Below are 16184 nucleotides of genomic sequence, written 5' to 3' on the forward strand. Positions count from 1 at the left end.
AATTTATATTACTATTTACTACATTATGAGTAATGAAATTAAATCCACAACTGAAGGTTTCATGTATACCAGTGGGCCATCCTAGCGGTCGTATCTCTCTCAGCGAACGGGTCCCTTGGCCTGAAGAACGTCAAAGAGCCCTGCTCTAGATCTACAAGGCAAGCTCACAGTGTACTGCAGCACGCTGTGGAGATACAAGCTCTCTGCCAAAAGCGACAAAATGTCTCCTCCCGTCATACATTAGCCCCCACCCCTCCCCCCCTCTCTCTCTCTGACTCTCTCTGACTCTCTCTCTCTCTCTCCAGCCCCCCAATAACAAGAACATATACGCTGTGTTCCGTGTCGTTTCGTATCGTTTATAGCCGAGCGTTTGGTAAATGGAAGGGGACGGGGAGGACGGGCGATGATGTGAGGCATGTGTTAACCCATTTTGAGCGGGAACCCCTTTTGGTGGTTAAATACATTGTTATAAATTAGCTATTGAAAAATAGCAGATCTACAAGCTCATAGCGCGCCACCGAGTGGCGCACTATGAACTTGTAGGTCTGCTATTTTTGAAAAATCGTTAAAATGTGCCTCAAATCTTTCAGAAAATTGTCATGATTTAGATATTTTTTTTTTTTTAATTTCGACGTCAGGCCTGAATGGGTTAACGCCAGGCGACACTGCAGCGTGAAAAGAGCGCATCAAAATCTCACGTCAATGTCATTGTGCTCCTCCCTCCCTCCCTCCCCCCCTCCCTCCCTCGCTCCCCCCCTTCATCTTCTCCTCCCTCCCTCCCTCCCTCGCTCCCCCCTTCATCTTCTCCTCTTCTCTCCCCCGCTGTGCTCTCCAGCATTCCTCCTCGCTTCTCCTCGTGTCTCGTTCGCCTCACTCCTGTCTTCTGTGGATGATGACTTGCCATGGGCACATACTCTCTGTGTGTGTGTGTGTGTGTGTGTGTGTGTGTGTGTGTACTTGTGTCTGTACTTCTGAGGAAAAGTTGTTCCTGGTTTTGGGGTTAAAGGGGTGGAGTTACGTGCTTTATACTTCAGCCCATTGCATACGGCACCGGACAGACAACATGAAATCATTCCAGCCATGGAAAGTCATTTCCACGGCTGGAATTTAAGTTACATTTTGAGGTATTTGTATTTTACTCGAGTATAATTCTAATTTCCAATACTTTTCCTTCTACTCCATGCACTATACATTTCAGAGGCAAATATTGCACTTTTACTCTAAGCTATTAGTTACTTTGTAGATTTGTATTATTATTGCAAACATACATTAACCTCTTAAGTCCTATTTCAGCCATTTGAAAAGAGCCGATCTACTCACAATGCATCGCATCGTGACACATTGAGCTTGTAGATCTGCTATTTTCAAAAGATTTGTATTGCATTTCAAAACATGAAACTCTCTCTCTCTCTCTCGAAAGTTGTTTCTGCAGAGAAGAGCTCCAACCCCCTCCGTCCCCCCGTCCCCCTCTGCTCCTCCCTGGCACGGCCATGTTGTATGTAATCGTGCCGTGTTATCGAGTCAACAAGCGCCGAGCAACAAAGAAGGCTTGAATGCTGATGACTCGGCTCCACAAGATGCCCCCTGTTGAGAGATCTCTCTCTCTCTCTCTCTCTCTCTGTCTCTCTGTCTCTCTGTCTCTCTCTCTCTCTCTCTCTCTGTCTCTCTCTCTCTCTCTCTCCATCCCTCACCCGCCGTCGCTGCCGCTGTTTGAAGTTCACGAATTGCGGGAGCGCTGCACACTCTGACATGCTCGCTCTTGTGGGCTTTTTCGAGGCGTTTGTGGTGGCATCACAAAGGAGACTATAAGCGTCCACAAAATGGCAGAGAAACGACGCGAACAAATGACAGAAAAACACATACGTACTAGCAGCCGCCGTGAAAGCCATATACTGTGAGAGAGGCTCATACGGTGTAGCTCTCACATGCACGTTGTCAGAGGCAGCGTTCCACAGGCCTATTTCATACAAAATTGTGCACGCACGCACGCACGCACGCACGCACGCACGCACGCACGCACGCACGCACGCACGCACGCACGCACGCACGCACACACACACACACGCACGCACGCACACACTTTAAGTTCCTTGGAACAATTTCCCATCATGCAGCTTAACGAGCAGGTTTACTGTGACACGCGTGTCGTTAACATACACATGTATTCAACATCCACACGGCTTTGCCGCTGGCGTTGCTGTAAAACTGGCTTGTGGAAGCACAGCAAACAAAATCCACAATTTGACTGATGTTAACAAGCCAACGGGGTAGGCCAGTGTTGCTATAGGTTTTGCGAGAGAAACTCGCAAAACCTACTCGCAAAATCTACGAAAAGAAGCCCAAAATACTCGATCTTAGAAGGAAAATAATGAATTACAAACAATCTTGTATGGTGGGATCCTGGCACAACATATTTTCAGATGGGGGGTCTGCAGACAAATAATTTGGCGTTCCTTGACATAAAAATGTTGGAGAACAACTGGTTTAAAGAACATTTAGGAATCAAGCCCAAAATAAAGTCTAAGTGGCATGCAGTGGTGGCAGTGTCTTGAGTGTACAGGGTTTGATGAGGGCCCAGGTAGGGCCGGGCCTTAATCTCCGGGCCTGTTGAGAACTCTAGTTTTCGCCGGCTGCCGGGCGCGGCTGCACTAATAACTTTGGGGCAGGCCCGTCTAGAGTTTAAATGCAGGTATCAGTCAAAAGGGAGACATCGAAGAGGAACGATGGATGGGGAAGGATCAACATATGGAATGTTGAACAGGTTCTGACATATATCCATGTACTAATATTGATGACATCAGGGATCTCCATATATGGGCTTAATTGCGACAGCAGGTCACATTTACTATGATATGATCCGTGATTTACTATCATCCTTGATGATGTCATAGTGATGTCATGAGACCAGCTGGGCACAATATATGGGGGCTTTCCCCATGTATGGGGATTTACTGTCATCCCTGATGATTTACAATTTAGGCATTTAGCAGACGCTCTTAATCCAGAGCGATTTACATTAAGCAAGAACAAAAAGCATGGCATATACATCACATACATAAAAAAAATCACACCCGTGTGAACTGAGTGGTGTAAGGTCTTATATATAAGCCTGTCTGACGTAATGAAATCATGTCTGACGTAATGAAATCACACCCGGGTGAACAGGGTGAGCATAGCAACCATGCTCATTTTTTCTGCACAGACTAACAAAGCCAGTTGTAGGAGTGGTTTACACCACTCAAAAATCATGTCTGACGTAATGAAATCACACCCGGGTGAACAGGGTGAGCATAGCAACCATGCTCATTTTTTCTGCACTAACAAAGCCAGTTGTAGGAGTGGTTTACACCACTCAAAAATACAATATATGACATGACGTGACAAATTGAGTGACAAAATTGAGTGTGACATGACGTGATAAAAACGCAAGGTTTCATAGTTAACTGCGACCTTCAGTCGCAACTAATCAAGCAATACGATTGCACTGTTTTGCAAGTATAGTCTGTGCAGTCTGCACAAAGAATCACAGTTACTGTTTAACAGTTGTAAGGGAAGCCCTAGTGAAAACTTGTATTTGCAATATCGACCGTGCAATGAATCGGATATCAGCCACATTTTCAGCGAGGTGCATCCTGGCTCTAAGACGTTCATTGTAATAGGCCCGTCGGCTCTAGTAACCTTCTAAAGCTGTGTGAGGGAACTTGAGGACAAGGTTTTAAAACCAACCCCCCTCCTCTATGCCTCAGGGCCCGACTTCAATCCTTCCTTTTTAAAACAAATTGCTCCGAGCCTCCCCGCGGTTCAGTCGGCCGGGCTACGGCGCATGCATTAGCCGCTCTTAACCCATTCAGGCCTGACCTCGTAGCTTGTAGGTCTGCTATTTTTCAATAGCTAAAGCATAACATGATGCTAACACCAAAAGGGGTTCCCGCACAGAATGGGTTAAACTCAACACGGAGCCAATGAACGGAGAAAACCCACATCTCCTTGACAAAACAAAAGCATACACTGTTTCAGTTTAACAGCTCGGCAGAGGAAGACAGAGGAATATTAAACGGCTCACGAGGCCTCACCTGGGAGGTGTTCCGCGGGAAAGAGATTTCACAGTCGGACAGATAACTTTATAGCTTTCAGGGAAGAAATACCAACGGACATGATGCTGTTTGTGTGAAGAACTATTCCCGGCTGGTTACATATGTAGTTTAAAACTCAATGTTGTTCTTATTGTTGCTGCTTGGTCTGGACTTTCTTAGTAAGATTTTATTTTGGGCTTGATTCCTAAATGTTGTTTAAACCAGTTGTTCTTGACCCCCCCGTCCGGGTCATTCCAAAGACAAAACATGTAGTGCCTATATGTGTATATATATAATTTTTTTGTGGGATATTGTGAAAATGTTCCCCCAATAAGGTTCATGTGATTAACACACATTCTTTATCAAATTGTTAAACTGAACTGTGATTTTATACATTTAAAAAATATACATTTCCCAAAATGCATGTATTTAATTCAGCCAGATCAGAATCAACCCCCACCACCCTGACCTGAAGTCTGTCTTTCTTTTTTTTTCTTTTTTTAGAAAACCCACACGTCAAGCTTCTATCGGCGACCATATGATTTATCATCGGCCCTTATCTGCGGCTGTTGTCGAGCAGTTTGTCAGCTTGGCCGGCCAAATGGCTGATTAGAATGTGTGTGTGTGTGTGTAGTGTGCGTGTGCGTGTCTGTGTGTGTGTAGTGTGTGTGTGGCGTGGCCGGTCTAGAGTGAAATGAAAGTGCGGTCGGTCGGTCGGTCGGCGGCAGAAGATGGATTCATGTGTTCTGAGAGAACAGCTTAATACTAACGTATAATATTATTGACATGCTCCCCTGCTTTATTATTCTCTCGGGCTCACTCACTGGGGCGTATTACAATCCCATCTTCCATACAAGTGAGCGTGTGTGTGTGTGTGTGTGTGTGTGTGTGTGTGTGTGTGTGTGTGTGTGTGTGTGTGTGTGGACCCATGTCCACCACAGAGGGCATTTACGAAGGTGTTGTTATGTAAACGCTATTCATATTTTCTTGTTACGATGAAAAGAAGTGTCGAAAAGGGATACTGGGAAAACAAGTATTTCCAGAAAGAAATTTCCAGAAAGGTCCTGTAACGTCCACCCAGTTGTGGGTTCATTCCTCACTGACAGGTGAGCCAGTAGGGATCAATAGCAGTGGGAGGAATTCATTGGCTTAATGACTATACTTTGGGAGAACAAAAAGGTCTAAAAATAAGTAATTGGCTGTTCTAAAAAAACAACCAGACGAAATCTTAGCCACAAAGGCTCTGCCAAACAATTACCTTGAGAAGTCAGAGCAGAGTGAACGGAAATGTATTTTTTCTTTTTTTCTTTCAATTTCCGTCGTATCCGTGGCATTGCACCCCATATTGCAAGACCTCGTGGAGGTGAAACGATGAGAGAGGGAACCTACCAAAAAGGAACACGTGTTTGCTGAAAAACGTCTCCTGATGGGAGATGTGGGCCAAACCAACTTCCCAAGCCCAGAGCAATAAAGGAAATGTGATTGACTCCAAATGAGTGCAGTGCTGCTCCGGCTTTCACTAGATATTGGTCTGGCAGTAATTGAGTCACGGTAGCTCATAACAACAGAGAGAGAGAGAGAGAGAGAGAGAGAGAGAGAGAGAGAGAGAGAGAGAGAGAGAGAGAGAGAGAGAGAGAGAGAGAGAGAGAGAGCAGGGGAGGGGACTCAACTTTCCTTTGACATCAGCAGTGTTGACGGAAATATATTAATGAGTGAAAGTCAAAGTGCTGTGGGGTGAATGATGTTAAACGCCTCAAATCCAATGTATTGATCTGTGGCTCTGTGGAAATAGAATAGTTCAAGGTATCTGCATGAGTGAGGGGTCGATCGCAAGGCTTTCGTTGAGTGTATGTGTGTCTCCGTAAGTGTGTGCACGGCCACACTCGCTTATTTTCTCCCCTAGAGCCTGGCTGATGATGCCAATGTGAGGCTTGGCCAGTGTCCCTTTTTTATTTCACGGTTCAAGTATGTTGTTTTTATTATTATTTCAAATAAATAAAAATATACATTTTAATATTAATGTTAATGTTAATGTTAATGTTAATGTTAATCAAAATCTAAACATTTTCAAGATAATTTCAAACCTTACCTAACCCTGTAGAACGTACGACTAGAACACCGATTACCAAAGTTTTACAATTCAGGCATTTAGCAGACGTTCTTAATTCAGAGCGACTTACAGCAAGATGGAACAACACAAGATAATGCATCAAATACTGTACATAGAAATAGTCATCTAGGAATAAAACCTAACATCTGTCTTAACAGTAGAATATCTGTACAATAGACTATAATACACTATAAACTATATGCTATGTATACAAAATATGAATACGGTATCCTATCTAAATGTAGTAAGTACCTATGAGGTATAACTGCAGGTGAGCTATTTTTGGCACGCGATGCTGTTGTACGATGGAGCATATAAATTACACATTATCCATGGGTGAATGCATTGGATATATATATATATATATTGGTTATATATACTTCAAGTTTGTTTGCATCTGAATACAAATCATTTAAGGCTTCAACGTTTAAGCCTTGCTCTCAACACACCAAACTGCTCACTATGTACACTCTTATTAGCTTTAATGTGCAAACCATAATACACGGTATAGACAAGAGCAATGGCAGTACACAAAATTCAATAGTGCACACACATGCACGCACACGCAAGCGCACACGCACGCACACGCACGCATGCACGCACAACCCATCCATTCCTCAATCATGTTTAGTTTTTAAATCCTCTTTCCATCGTTTTATTCCCCTGTCCACTCGTATTGTCCTTCTATTAATGGTGCAATTGTGCATCGTATTGTTGGATTATTCTGTTGTTCGCTCTTTGCTGCCAAAGTGTTCCAATAAGCACTTAAATCAATAAATAAATACGGTTACGGCATGCATGCCGTCACTAGGACCACACCACACACACGCAGGCACGCACGCACGCACGCACGCACGCACGCACGCACGCACGCACGCACGCACGTACACACGTACGCACGCACGCACACACACACACACCGGTCCCGATTCAATATCCACAGACAAGCAAGCGTGTTCACTTCACCATGAAATCCTGCATGATCATTTTAACTCTGAGAGTATTGCAAACACTCTCAGAGTTAAAATGAGCATGCAGGATTTTGAACCGCGTCGAGCGGTGACAGATCCCCATTACCCTGGCCCTGACCTCAGCAGGGCTCACTTCATTAAGCCGGCCACCGAGGTGAGCACGACTTTAAGCCCCCCAACCCCCCCAGATTTAATCATGACTTCCGTCCCTGTGCCAATCACAATTATGGCCCTGATAATACCGTCCCGGGATGACTGGAGGTCCCCCCACCACCACCCCTCCCCGCACACATAGATAGAGGTTAATTTGTCAGCAACACAAGGGAGGGCCACCCCGGTACAGGGGGCAAAAAGGTCATCTCACCGAATCCAGCGGAGAAATGTGGGCCAGCAATTAAAAAGTCCATCAGTATGCATGCTTTTCGCCCGTGGTTTAATGAGCACGTTTGCCTTAATGGAGTCGGGCCCCGATAAGAGGTGGACGCGGTAATGGACGCAGCGACAGGTATAGCCTTAAAGCTGCAATCCGTTGGTTTTGTGTCCCTTGTTTCTCTCCCTCCCGATGTTGAGAGGTAATGAGAGGGTGGTGGCGCATCTAGTGTGTACAACCCAGTGCACTGTCCACTTCAAATAACTTTGACTGAGAGGTTTTGTCAGACAATGAAGACACAAATAACACCCTGATGACATTGATAATTCCATGGACATTACATGGCATACATAATTACCCACAAGAGGTGGGTCTTCAGTTGGTGGCACAAACATTGCATGAAGCCAGGCAAATCAGTTAAGCGGACGGGTCTATATAAGCACTATTGGCTGAGCATCACAAACCTGACACAAATCTCTGAACACACTGGGAATGTGTGCGTCATTCTCAGACCCACAGGCCGACAGATATTCGTGATGCCGGTGGGAAACACACGCGCCCAGGTTTGAGACCGAACGGTCGGGCGCTTTCGCGCACACACACACACACACACACACACACACACACACACACACACACACACACACACACACACACACACACACACACACACACACACACACACACACACACACACACACACACAGTTACTCAACAAGTGTGAGTGTTTCAGCGTCCTCCCTCCCTGACTGACCGGCTGCCATGGTTTTGGTGTGTTGTGCCTTGCAGGCCAGTTGGCGGCGGGGACGTGTGAGATCGTGACGCTGGACAGGGACAGCAGCCAGCCGCGGCGGACCGTCGCCAGACAGACCGCCCGCTGTGCCTGTAAGAAGGGCCAAATCGCCGGGACCACGAGAGCCAGGCCCGCCTGCGTAGACGGTAAGATTGCTGAACGGTGTAGGTGGTGGGTGGGGGGTGTGGGCATTGGCTGTTTTCTTTTGGATTACATATCGTTGCTGTCGGGCTTCTTCTCTTCTGGGGGTCTCTGGAACAGAACATTTTCGGATGGGGAGGTGGGCGGTCCGCCGCAGCCAAATATATATAAATATATCAACTTGGAGATTCTTGGCACAAAAAAAGCAATAGAAACAATATTGTGAGCTATGAGGCCAGAGGCGAGTTGAGGAAAACTCCACTCCGGGGGCCCGATTTGTATGGTACTATGCTATAGGGGCCGAGTGTAATATTGCAATTATACAACAGTTACCCTTAAAACTAAGAGAATCGCTGAAAAATAATAATTTTTCAATGACAGATATAGTCACTACGACCACAAATGTCCCAAGAAACTAGCTAGCCTAGCCACCGAGTCTGCTGCGCTCTGAGAGAAAACATCACATTGCTTCCTCAAAACGACCTGTTGTATAATTAACAATACAGTTATTACAATTAGATACACAATGGGTAACTAGGATTTAAACTGTTCAAAAGGTGGCATTGAATCAAATTTTAAAGTTTGTTGAAGTCCATCCCAGGAGTCGGGGGAATTGAAAGAAAAGGACCATTTCCACACGTGATGAACAGATATGTGTGTATGTGTGTGCGTGCGTGCGTGCATTACATTTTCTTTACCTCCCTGAAATGCATTTCTCCAGGGTGGGATGTCTGTATGACTGACGTTTGATTACCTACACTACAGTAACTGTTGCTGTGCTCGAGTGTCGTGTCATCGGCATTGACACAAATGGCCTAGTTGAAATAACAGTAAAAATGGACATTCTCGTGCTTCTGGCAAGGCTTCAGGTCGTAAATGACCGGGTTGTTTGTCAGATCAACCACAGGGGAAGGACAGTTCTCTACTCAGTCCTTTCTCTCTCTCCTCCACCACCCACTGAGAGGCCACATACACCAGTCGCGTGCACAGATTGACACTAGGGGGGGCTAGAGCACCTGCCCTTTTCCCTCTGGACAGCAATGTGCCCTTTTGAAAAAAAGGTATGTGGACCATGGTGACATCGATCAATTCTTGATAAAAAGCTTCTAATATATTATTTAGGCGGCCCAAAAATCTATAAATTACACTCACACTATTAAGGCAACCGGCCGGTTCCATGCACGCGCTGCACAAGGTGCCCTTTTTTCACTTGAGCAGCTGCCCCTCTAAATGTCTTTGCACGCCACTGACTTACACACCAACATCACCACTGCCAAACCCTCCAAGTCTCAGCCTCATGAGTCACTCCTTCCTTCTGAAGCTCTGCCACCCAAATGGGAATCAATATACGGCTTCCCAACAAGTTGCCCAGATTACTCCACTGCATCTCAGAGGCAAATATTGTTCTCTTTACTCCACAACTTATATATTATGCATGCTTTATTGTGTTGCCAGTACTGCAGCTGTATTTAAACAGCAGGTGCAATATTTAGACTGTTTGCTTTCACTTTTGTCATATCGAACGGTGCCTCCAATATTCAGATTTAGAGTTTTTGAGTTTGTTATTGCGTCCTAGCTCTAGGCTAGCTGTTTTAGTGAGTTCCACAATTTTGTTTCTATGGACCGTTTATGTCTGTCTGTCTGTCTGATCATTTTGTCAGAGGAAGTGTAACCTTTTCAGTTGGATATTTAATCAACAACACGGCTAGTTCTGTCCTGCTTGCTCCCTCTCCCAGTACTTTGGTACTGTTTATTGCACTATAACAGACACAAGGCTGTTGGTTTCATTCCAGTGCTGTCATCCTCCAGTCATTCTCTGTCACACAACTAAAGCCAGAGAGATGAAATTGGTCGCTGTCCCCCAACAAACTATGACTATAAGGTGACGAGGGAAATTAGCAAAGAACTCGCTTTGAACTTTGCATGCTGCTTTTTCTTTCTTTTTAATTTTTTTCCCTGTGCTTGTTGGAACCAGAACTCGAGGGATCCGTGTCAAGGAGGTTGTGTGTGTGTGTGTAGGGGGGTGTTAATTCAACTCTCTCAAGAGTATAAACGTAGAGTATTTATTCTTGACTATATTCTTTGACTATATCAGCACGAGTGTCTGTCCAGCACGACCCACTGACCTGCAGCACGCACGCACGCACGCACGCACGCGCACACGCACACACACACACACACACACACACACACACACACACACACACACACACACACACACACACACACACACACACACACACACACGTGGGTGTCCCTGGCACGAGTTTGCAGCTAAATACATTTCAAGTTTGAGAAGCACTAAGACAGCTCAGAGGCACAGTATCTGGGTGGCAGGCTGCCGCTGTTAGCTCGTCACCACTGGTACAGTATAGTTTCGAGGTATTTGTAATTTACTCGCATACCTGTACAGTACGTCCCTTTGTTCAATACTTCATAGTCTATAGCCTACTTCTACTTCTAACCCACTACATCTCAGAGGCAAATTATGTTTTGTTTGACTTTTGACTTCACTACAATGATTTGACATAATAGTTACGAGTTATGATACAGTATCATGTTATTTTGGCGTTTTGGCGCAATTTATGCCATTTCCACGGGTCGCACTTTAACAAACTCCTCCTAGCACTAGCGCGTCGGAGCGGTCTGGCTGACCGATTTTGAAATTTTGAAGTGGATTTTCTTTGCCCATGAAGTCCTGAGAAAGTTCCCCTTGCATGACTTTTTCTAAATGTTCGATTCAAACCATCTGTTTTTTTTTCATCTGAAACGTTTTGGAAATATGATTTTAGACATAATTCTACTACTAAGTCTGCTCTTTTTCGGTCCGTGGGACCACTCTTAGACTCCTCACCCTTTCTCCCCCGCAAGCAGTGAAGTTCACACCTCCCTCCCGGCTGGAGACGGGCATTGTTCAAGCTAATGTGTCATTTGCATTCCAACTACTTCCACATGTATAGGCAAACTTACATTACGAATGTACTCACAGCATAGACTAAATGTTGTTTAATAATAAAGTTTATAGCATGGTCTGTTTGACCCGACCGACATTTCCTTTCCTTGGAGCGAGAATGCTTGCCGATGCGCGATTCCAAATAAAAATGACAGTGTTTGAAATCAGTCCAACCCGATAGACGTCCCGAACCTCTAAATGTTTTGTCAGTGAAAAGATAACAGTTCTGTCCGTCCTTCTTTGTCTGTAAACTTTTCTGCACGCTACCAGTGGAACTGTGGAACTGATTTTCATGCATCACGTCTCTCTTTTTTTTTCTCTCTCCCTCTCTGGAGAGAATATGTTCATGGATCCAAGTAACTGCCGGTGAGGTATGCGGAAGTGCATTTTAGATAACGCTGTAGCACTATTTGTGGCGGCGATGCGTCACATGACTTGTTCTATCCTATGGTGTATATATAAACCGTGCTGCTATAAAAATGCTGCTACGGACCTCTCTGCTGGCACAATCAATCAAATATATATAAATTACATCGATCATAGGCAGCGGGTCTGTAAGGCTAGGCAAGGCTTCGCCTTCACAAAAAAACTTTCGGGAGAAATAAACAGACATTGTTTGTGACACGCTAAACGAACAGTGTAAAAATGACATCAATGACATGAATCATTCCAACGCGATAGACCTCCCTCCCTATAATGTTTCCCCTCTATATAAAAATGACAATATATAACGCTAATGCCGTATTTCTCTGTGTGTGCCTGGCTCTGGCTGTTAGAATAACGTGTGTTAGCCTATTTTATTGTCTCAATACAAAGTCGGACAGTGTTTGCTACGCAAGGGTAATTAATTATAGCGACGATGTGAGCGCTATATTGAATATATAGCGCTCACATCGTCACTATAATTATAGTTTGGTAAACTGAAATGAAAAAGGAAAAATAACTTGAGTTGTCCTGTCAGTTGAAACTGCTGCCTTGAATTAGTTGGAATGTAACATTTAGAAGACAATGGCAAGCCGTCAACGGGTGCAGGACAGAGAGGTGTGAAGAACATTAGACGAGTGGGGGAGATAATGGCCAATCAAATCACATGAAAAACACGGTCAGCCCGACCGTTAGCCGTCTTACTAGTAGAGATTTTAAATCAGGCATGCTAGTGCTAGCAGGAAGGTTCGGTCCACGTCAAATTCGCTCAGCGTACACAAAAGACCTTAACGATGACAAGTTATCTGCTCCCTGGCCAGTCCTGATTGGTTAATATTTGCCTGCAACTTGCACGCGCGAGGGCCCGGTCATCGCTGCTTGCAGCTTTAATGATTATTATTATTATCCATACATTAATTAGCCTAGTAAGCCATATTTGATACTTCAGCTGTTCAAAGAGAGATTGCTGACAGTGGTATTTACCACAATCTGAAAGGTTTTTAACAAAACAATCTTCTGCATATAGTGAGTGCATTTACTTTTGGTATATAGACTAATTTCGAGGCCATTTACTCTATAGTAAAGTCTTGAAAAGTCTCGGTATTTCTGCATAGTGGTATTGCTGGTAAAATAATAATACAAATACAAATAAGAGTAGTTCCTTCCCCAAGATAGTGAGAACAAATGAAAGTCTGGAACGAGTTGCTCTGTATTATTTTGTTCTTGGGTACCCTTAGATTTGTTTCCGGAACCTTACTTTACTTCTCCAGAGCTCCAATTCTCCAAATTGTATCAAAGTGTGTTCTCAGTGTGTTCTCACGCACGCACGCACACACACACAGCTTCTTTTTTTTGTCTGCTTTTTTTCAGCACGACACGACAAAATATAATACAAAGACGACAGCCCTGTATGTTTTCCCTGTAGGGTGGAAGCAAACTGCCACGTAGTGCAGCACATTAGCATGAAAATAATACAAACGCATGCCATCGCAGCCTTTCATTCTGTGCCAGTTACAACACAGCATGCAGTCATATCCCATTAACCTTGCCTTGTTGTGTTTCTCCACAGTCAAATGCAGTGTTACCATGGCATGGATTTACTAAGAGGGTACAACATGTAAATCAAATAGAGCCTTTTTATACATTGACAGATAACTTAAAGTGACCGTAACATTTTTGGCACTACTTTCTCCCAATTTAATTGTGTGAAGACAAAAATGTTGTCAATACAATAGTCTCACTGTGTCTACTTTTGGAGCTGTCAGAAGAAGGAGGTTACAACTACCAAAGCACCGCCCATTCACCTCGGAAAATGACGAGTCAAAATGGCGTGTCATCACGGGAATCTTTTGTTGCCCCCCCCAATTGGAATACATTGAAAAGTGGCTGTGGGAATTACCATATTAAACACTCTACTAAGGGAGTAAATACCTAACTTTGTTAACGACCATGACCGGCAATATTTGGGCTATCACACGTTGTGTTTTATAATTGAGCATAATTGAGCAGACCGTTTTTGCAATATTCATAGTGAAACAGAGCCAGCGTCGGTGGCTAGTTGCGAGGGGCGTGTCTTAACTCTTCTCCAGGCTGGTTACAGCGGGCTACTGAAGCAACTATCCCAAAATGAGTGCTTCTCTGTGGGTAGTATTGCAGGTTGACTTGGCATGATTATGGAGGGTACATAACATAAGATTGATTAATACGGGACATGAAGTGTATTTGTGAGGGAAAGTTGATGATAATTAGAAGAAAGACTTTAATAACATAAAACATTTAAACCATGCACTTCGTCAATCGTCAGAGGTTTTCGAGACAAATGAAAGTTATGATTGTGAGTAATTTCGAGTGTGCATAAATCAGTAGGCTATTGATTAATAAAATAATATTAGGGTTTCCGCTGGGCGTATTGGGCCGGCCACCTTGGCCGACAGGATTGTATTTTACCTGACAAAGACATAATTGACATAATTGACTCCACTATATCTCTAGGAAAGGAAAAAATACAAGTGCATATGAATATAATTTACCAACCTATTTCAAGAAATTAAATAATGCAAATGATTCAAATAATAGTGAAAATATCTGGTCTATAAGCTCACAGTGCATTGTGATTTTCACTTTCTCTTTACAAGTCTGGAAAATATTGGTTTTGGAAAACATCTACATTTCAAGACAGCAATGCATGGATATAAAATAAATGTAATGTACATAATAATTACATAGTAATTTTGAATTATTCAATAATACATTTTAAGTAAATCGGAATAGGCCATATCGGCCATAAAAAATGCCATATCGGAACGGTCTCAAAATAATACAGATTATTTAATCGATTTTCACCAGCAAAAATATTTTTAAACGAGTTCACTAAAAATCTAAAGTGTCTAGCAACTCTAGTCTAGAGCAAAAGCCAAATCAAATATGATGTAATATTTGTAAATGTAAAACTAAACTTTAAATTTTTCTACATTTAATGTGCGTGCTCATCTCATTTAGTAGACATTCAGTTGTGAAAACAGACACTTGGAAAAGAGTATAGGCTATGTATTGATTGATTTAATGATTTAATTTATTAGCAGGCTTTGGGCCAAGCCCCTATATGGCCTTGGCTTGTTTCCATTGTGGTCCTCTGTGTAATCTCGGAATCGGTCAGAATCGGTATCGGCAGATATGACCCTGCAAATAATCGGATATCGGTCATAATTTCATAATCGTGCACCCCTAATTTTAAGTACTTAACTCATGCACAAATTTGACAGAGCGAATTCCACTTGCATGTAAGCAATATTTGACCAGGATCTATGCTTTAATCTGCAATCCATCACTGCAATCAGCCGTATGTGTTCAGTATGCAGTAGTAGCTTGTATGCATGTTTTCCCAGATGGCAGTTAGTAGCAGTAGTGGCAGAAAACAGTGTACGGGTCATACTCCGGGTGCATGGATACACCAGTCATCATGCTATATATATATGCATACTCTCACACTAAATATTGAATACCTCGGATGATAGCCTATAGCGTGATGCCGTGATGCCAGCCAGGCTGTCATCGTTGTTGTTGCTTGTAAATAAAAAAAGGTTACTATAAAAAAAAAAGGGGGGGGAATCCAATGGACCCAATGTACAGTAGTTATTTAGACACATGTTCCTGAAAAAAATAAAGCCCTAAAAAAATAACAAAACAAATAAACAAAAACAACCAAAAGGTTAGAGTACATTTATCTGGTTGAATATTTATTAAACCCTCTGACGGTCGTAACCACTTTCAACCTGGTGTCCATATTTTGGGGATATCATCTCTTTAATTTTTCAAAAACAGCTCACATGCAGGACTTTGTGGGCTTCTGGAATGGCTATTGTGTGGCTGTGTCATACAACGACATATTCATTTATGGGCAAAGAGAAACATGAATGGAGATACGAGGTTTCTGGCTGACCTATCCCCCTACCCTCTCTCTGTTAATAGAACTGCATTACCGACGTAGCCCTTCTGCCCAGAACCGGTTGTACCTCCGCCGTCATAAATCTGGAAGGTGTTGCAATGATGAAGTGGGCCCAGGTGTTCGCAGGTTCCGAGTTGTTGATAACGTCATGTGTTATTGATGCCCTATTATTGTGCGTCTTCGCTCTGTGTGTGTGTGTGTGTGTGTGTGTGTGTGTGTGTGTGTGTGTGTGTGTGTGTGTGTGTGTGTGTGTGTGTGTGTGTGTGTGTGTGTGTGTGTGTGTGTGTGTGTGTGTGCGCGCGTCTTTTTTTTCTCCTTTTATTTTGTAATTAATCTGGGTCGAAGAGGAAAGAGGCCACTGGAAGTTGCTTTTATGTTTTCAGAAGTGCTTGATAAGCACATGA

At 43.5% G+C, this 16184-nt stretch overlaps 1 protein-coding gene across 1 annotated transcript in view; it reads left to right on the top strand.

Annotated features, from left to right (window-relative positions):
• The window catches only part of tafa5a (TAFA chemokine like family member 5a), a gene marked incomplete at its 5' end in the record, with an annotated part of 107800 nt that overhangs the window by 48456 nt on the left and 43160 nt on the right, over positions 1-16184 (top strand). The window contains one exon of the mRNA XM_079494048.1: positions 8314-8463. Coding sequence (XP_079350174.1) covers positions 8314-8463 — 150 coding nt within the window. The remainder of the gene's footprint in view (positions 1-8313; positions 8464-16184) is intronic.

The sequence above is a fragment of the Electrona antarctica genome (genome assembly GCF_951216825.1).
Source record: "Electrona antarctica genome assembly, chromosome: 23".
In the NCBI taxonomy this organism is placed as follows: domain Eukaryota; kingdom Metazoa; phylum Chordata; class Actinopteri; order Myctophiformes; family Myctophidae; genus Electrona; species Electrona antarctica.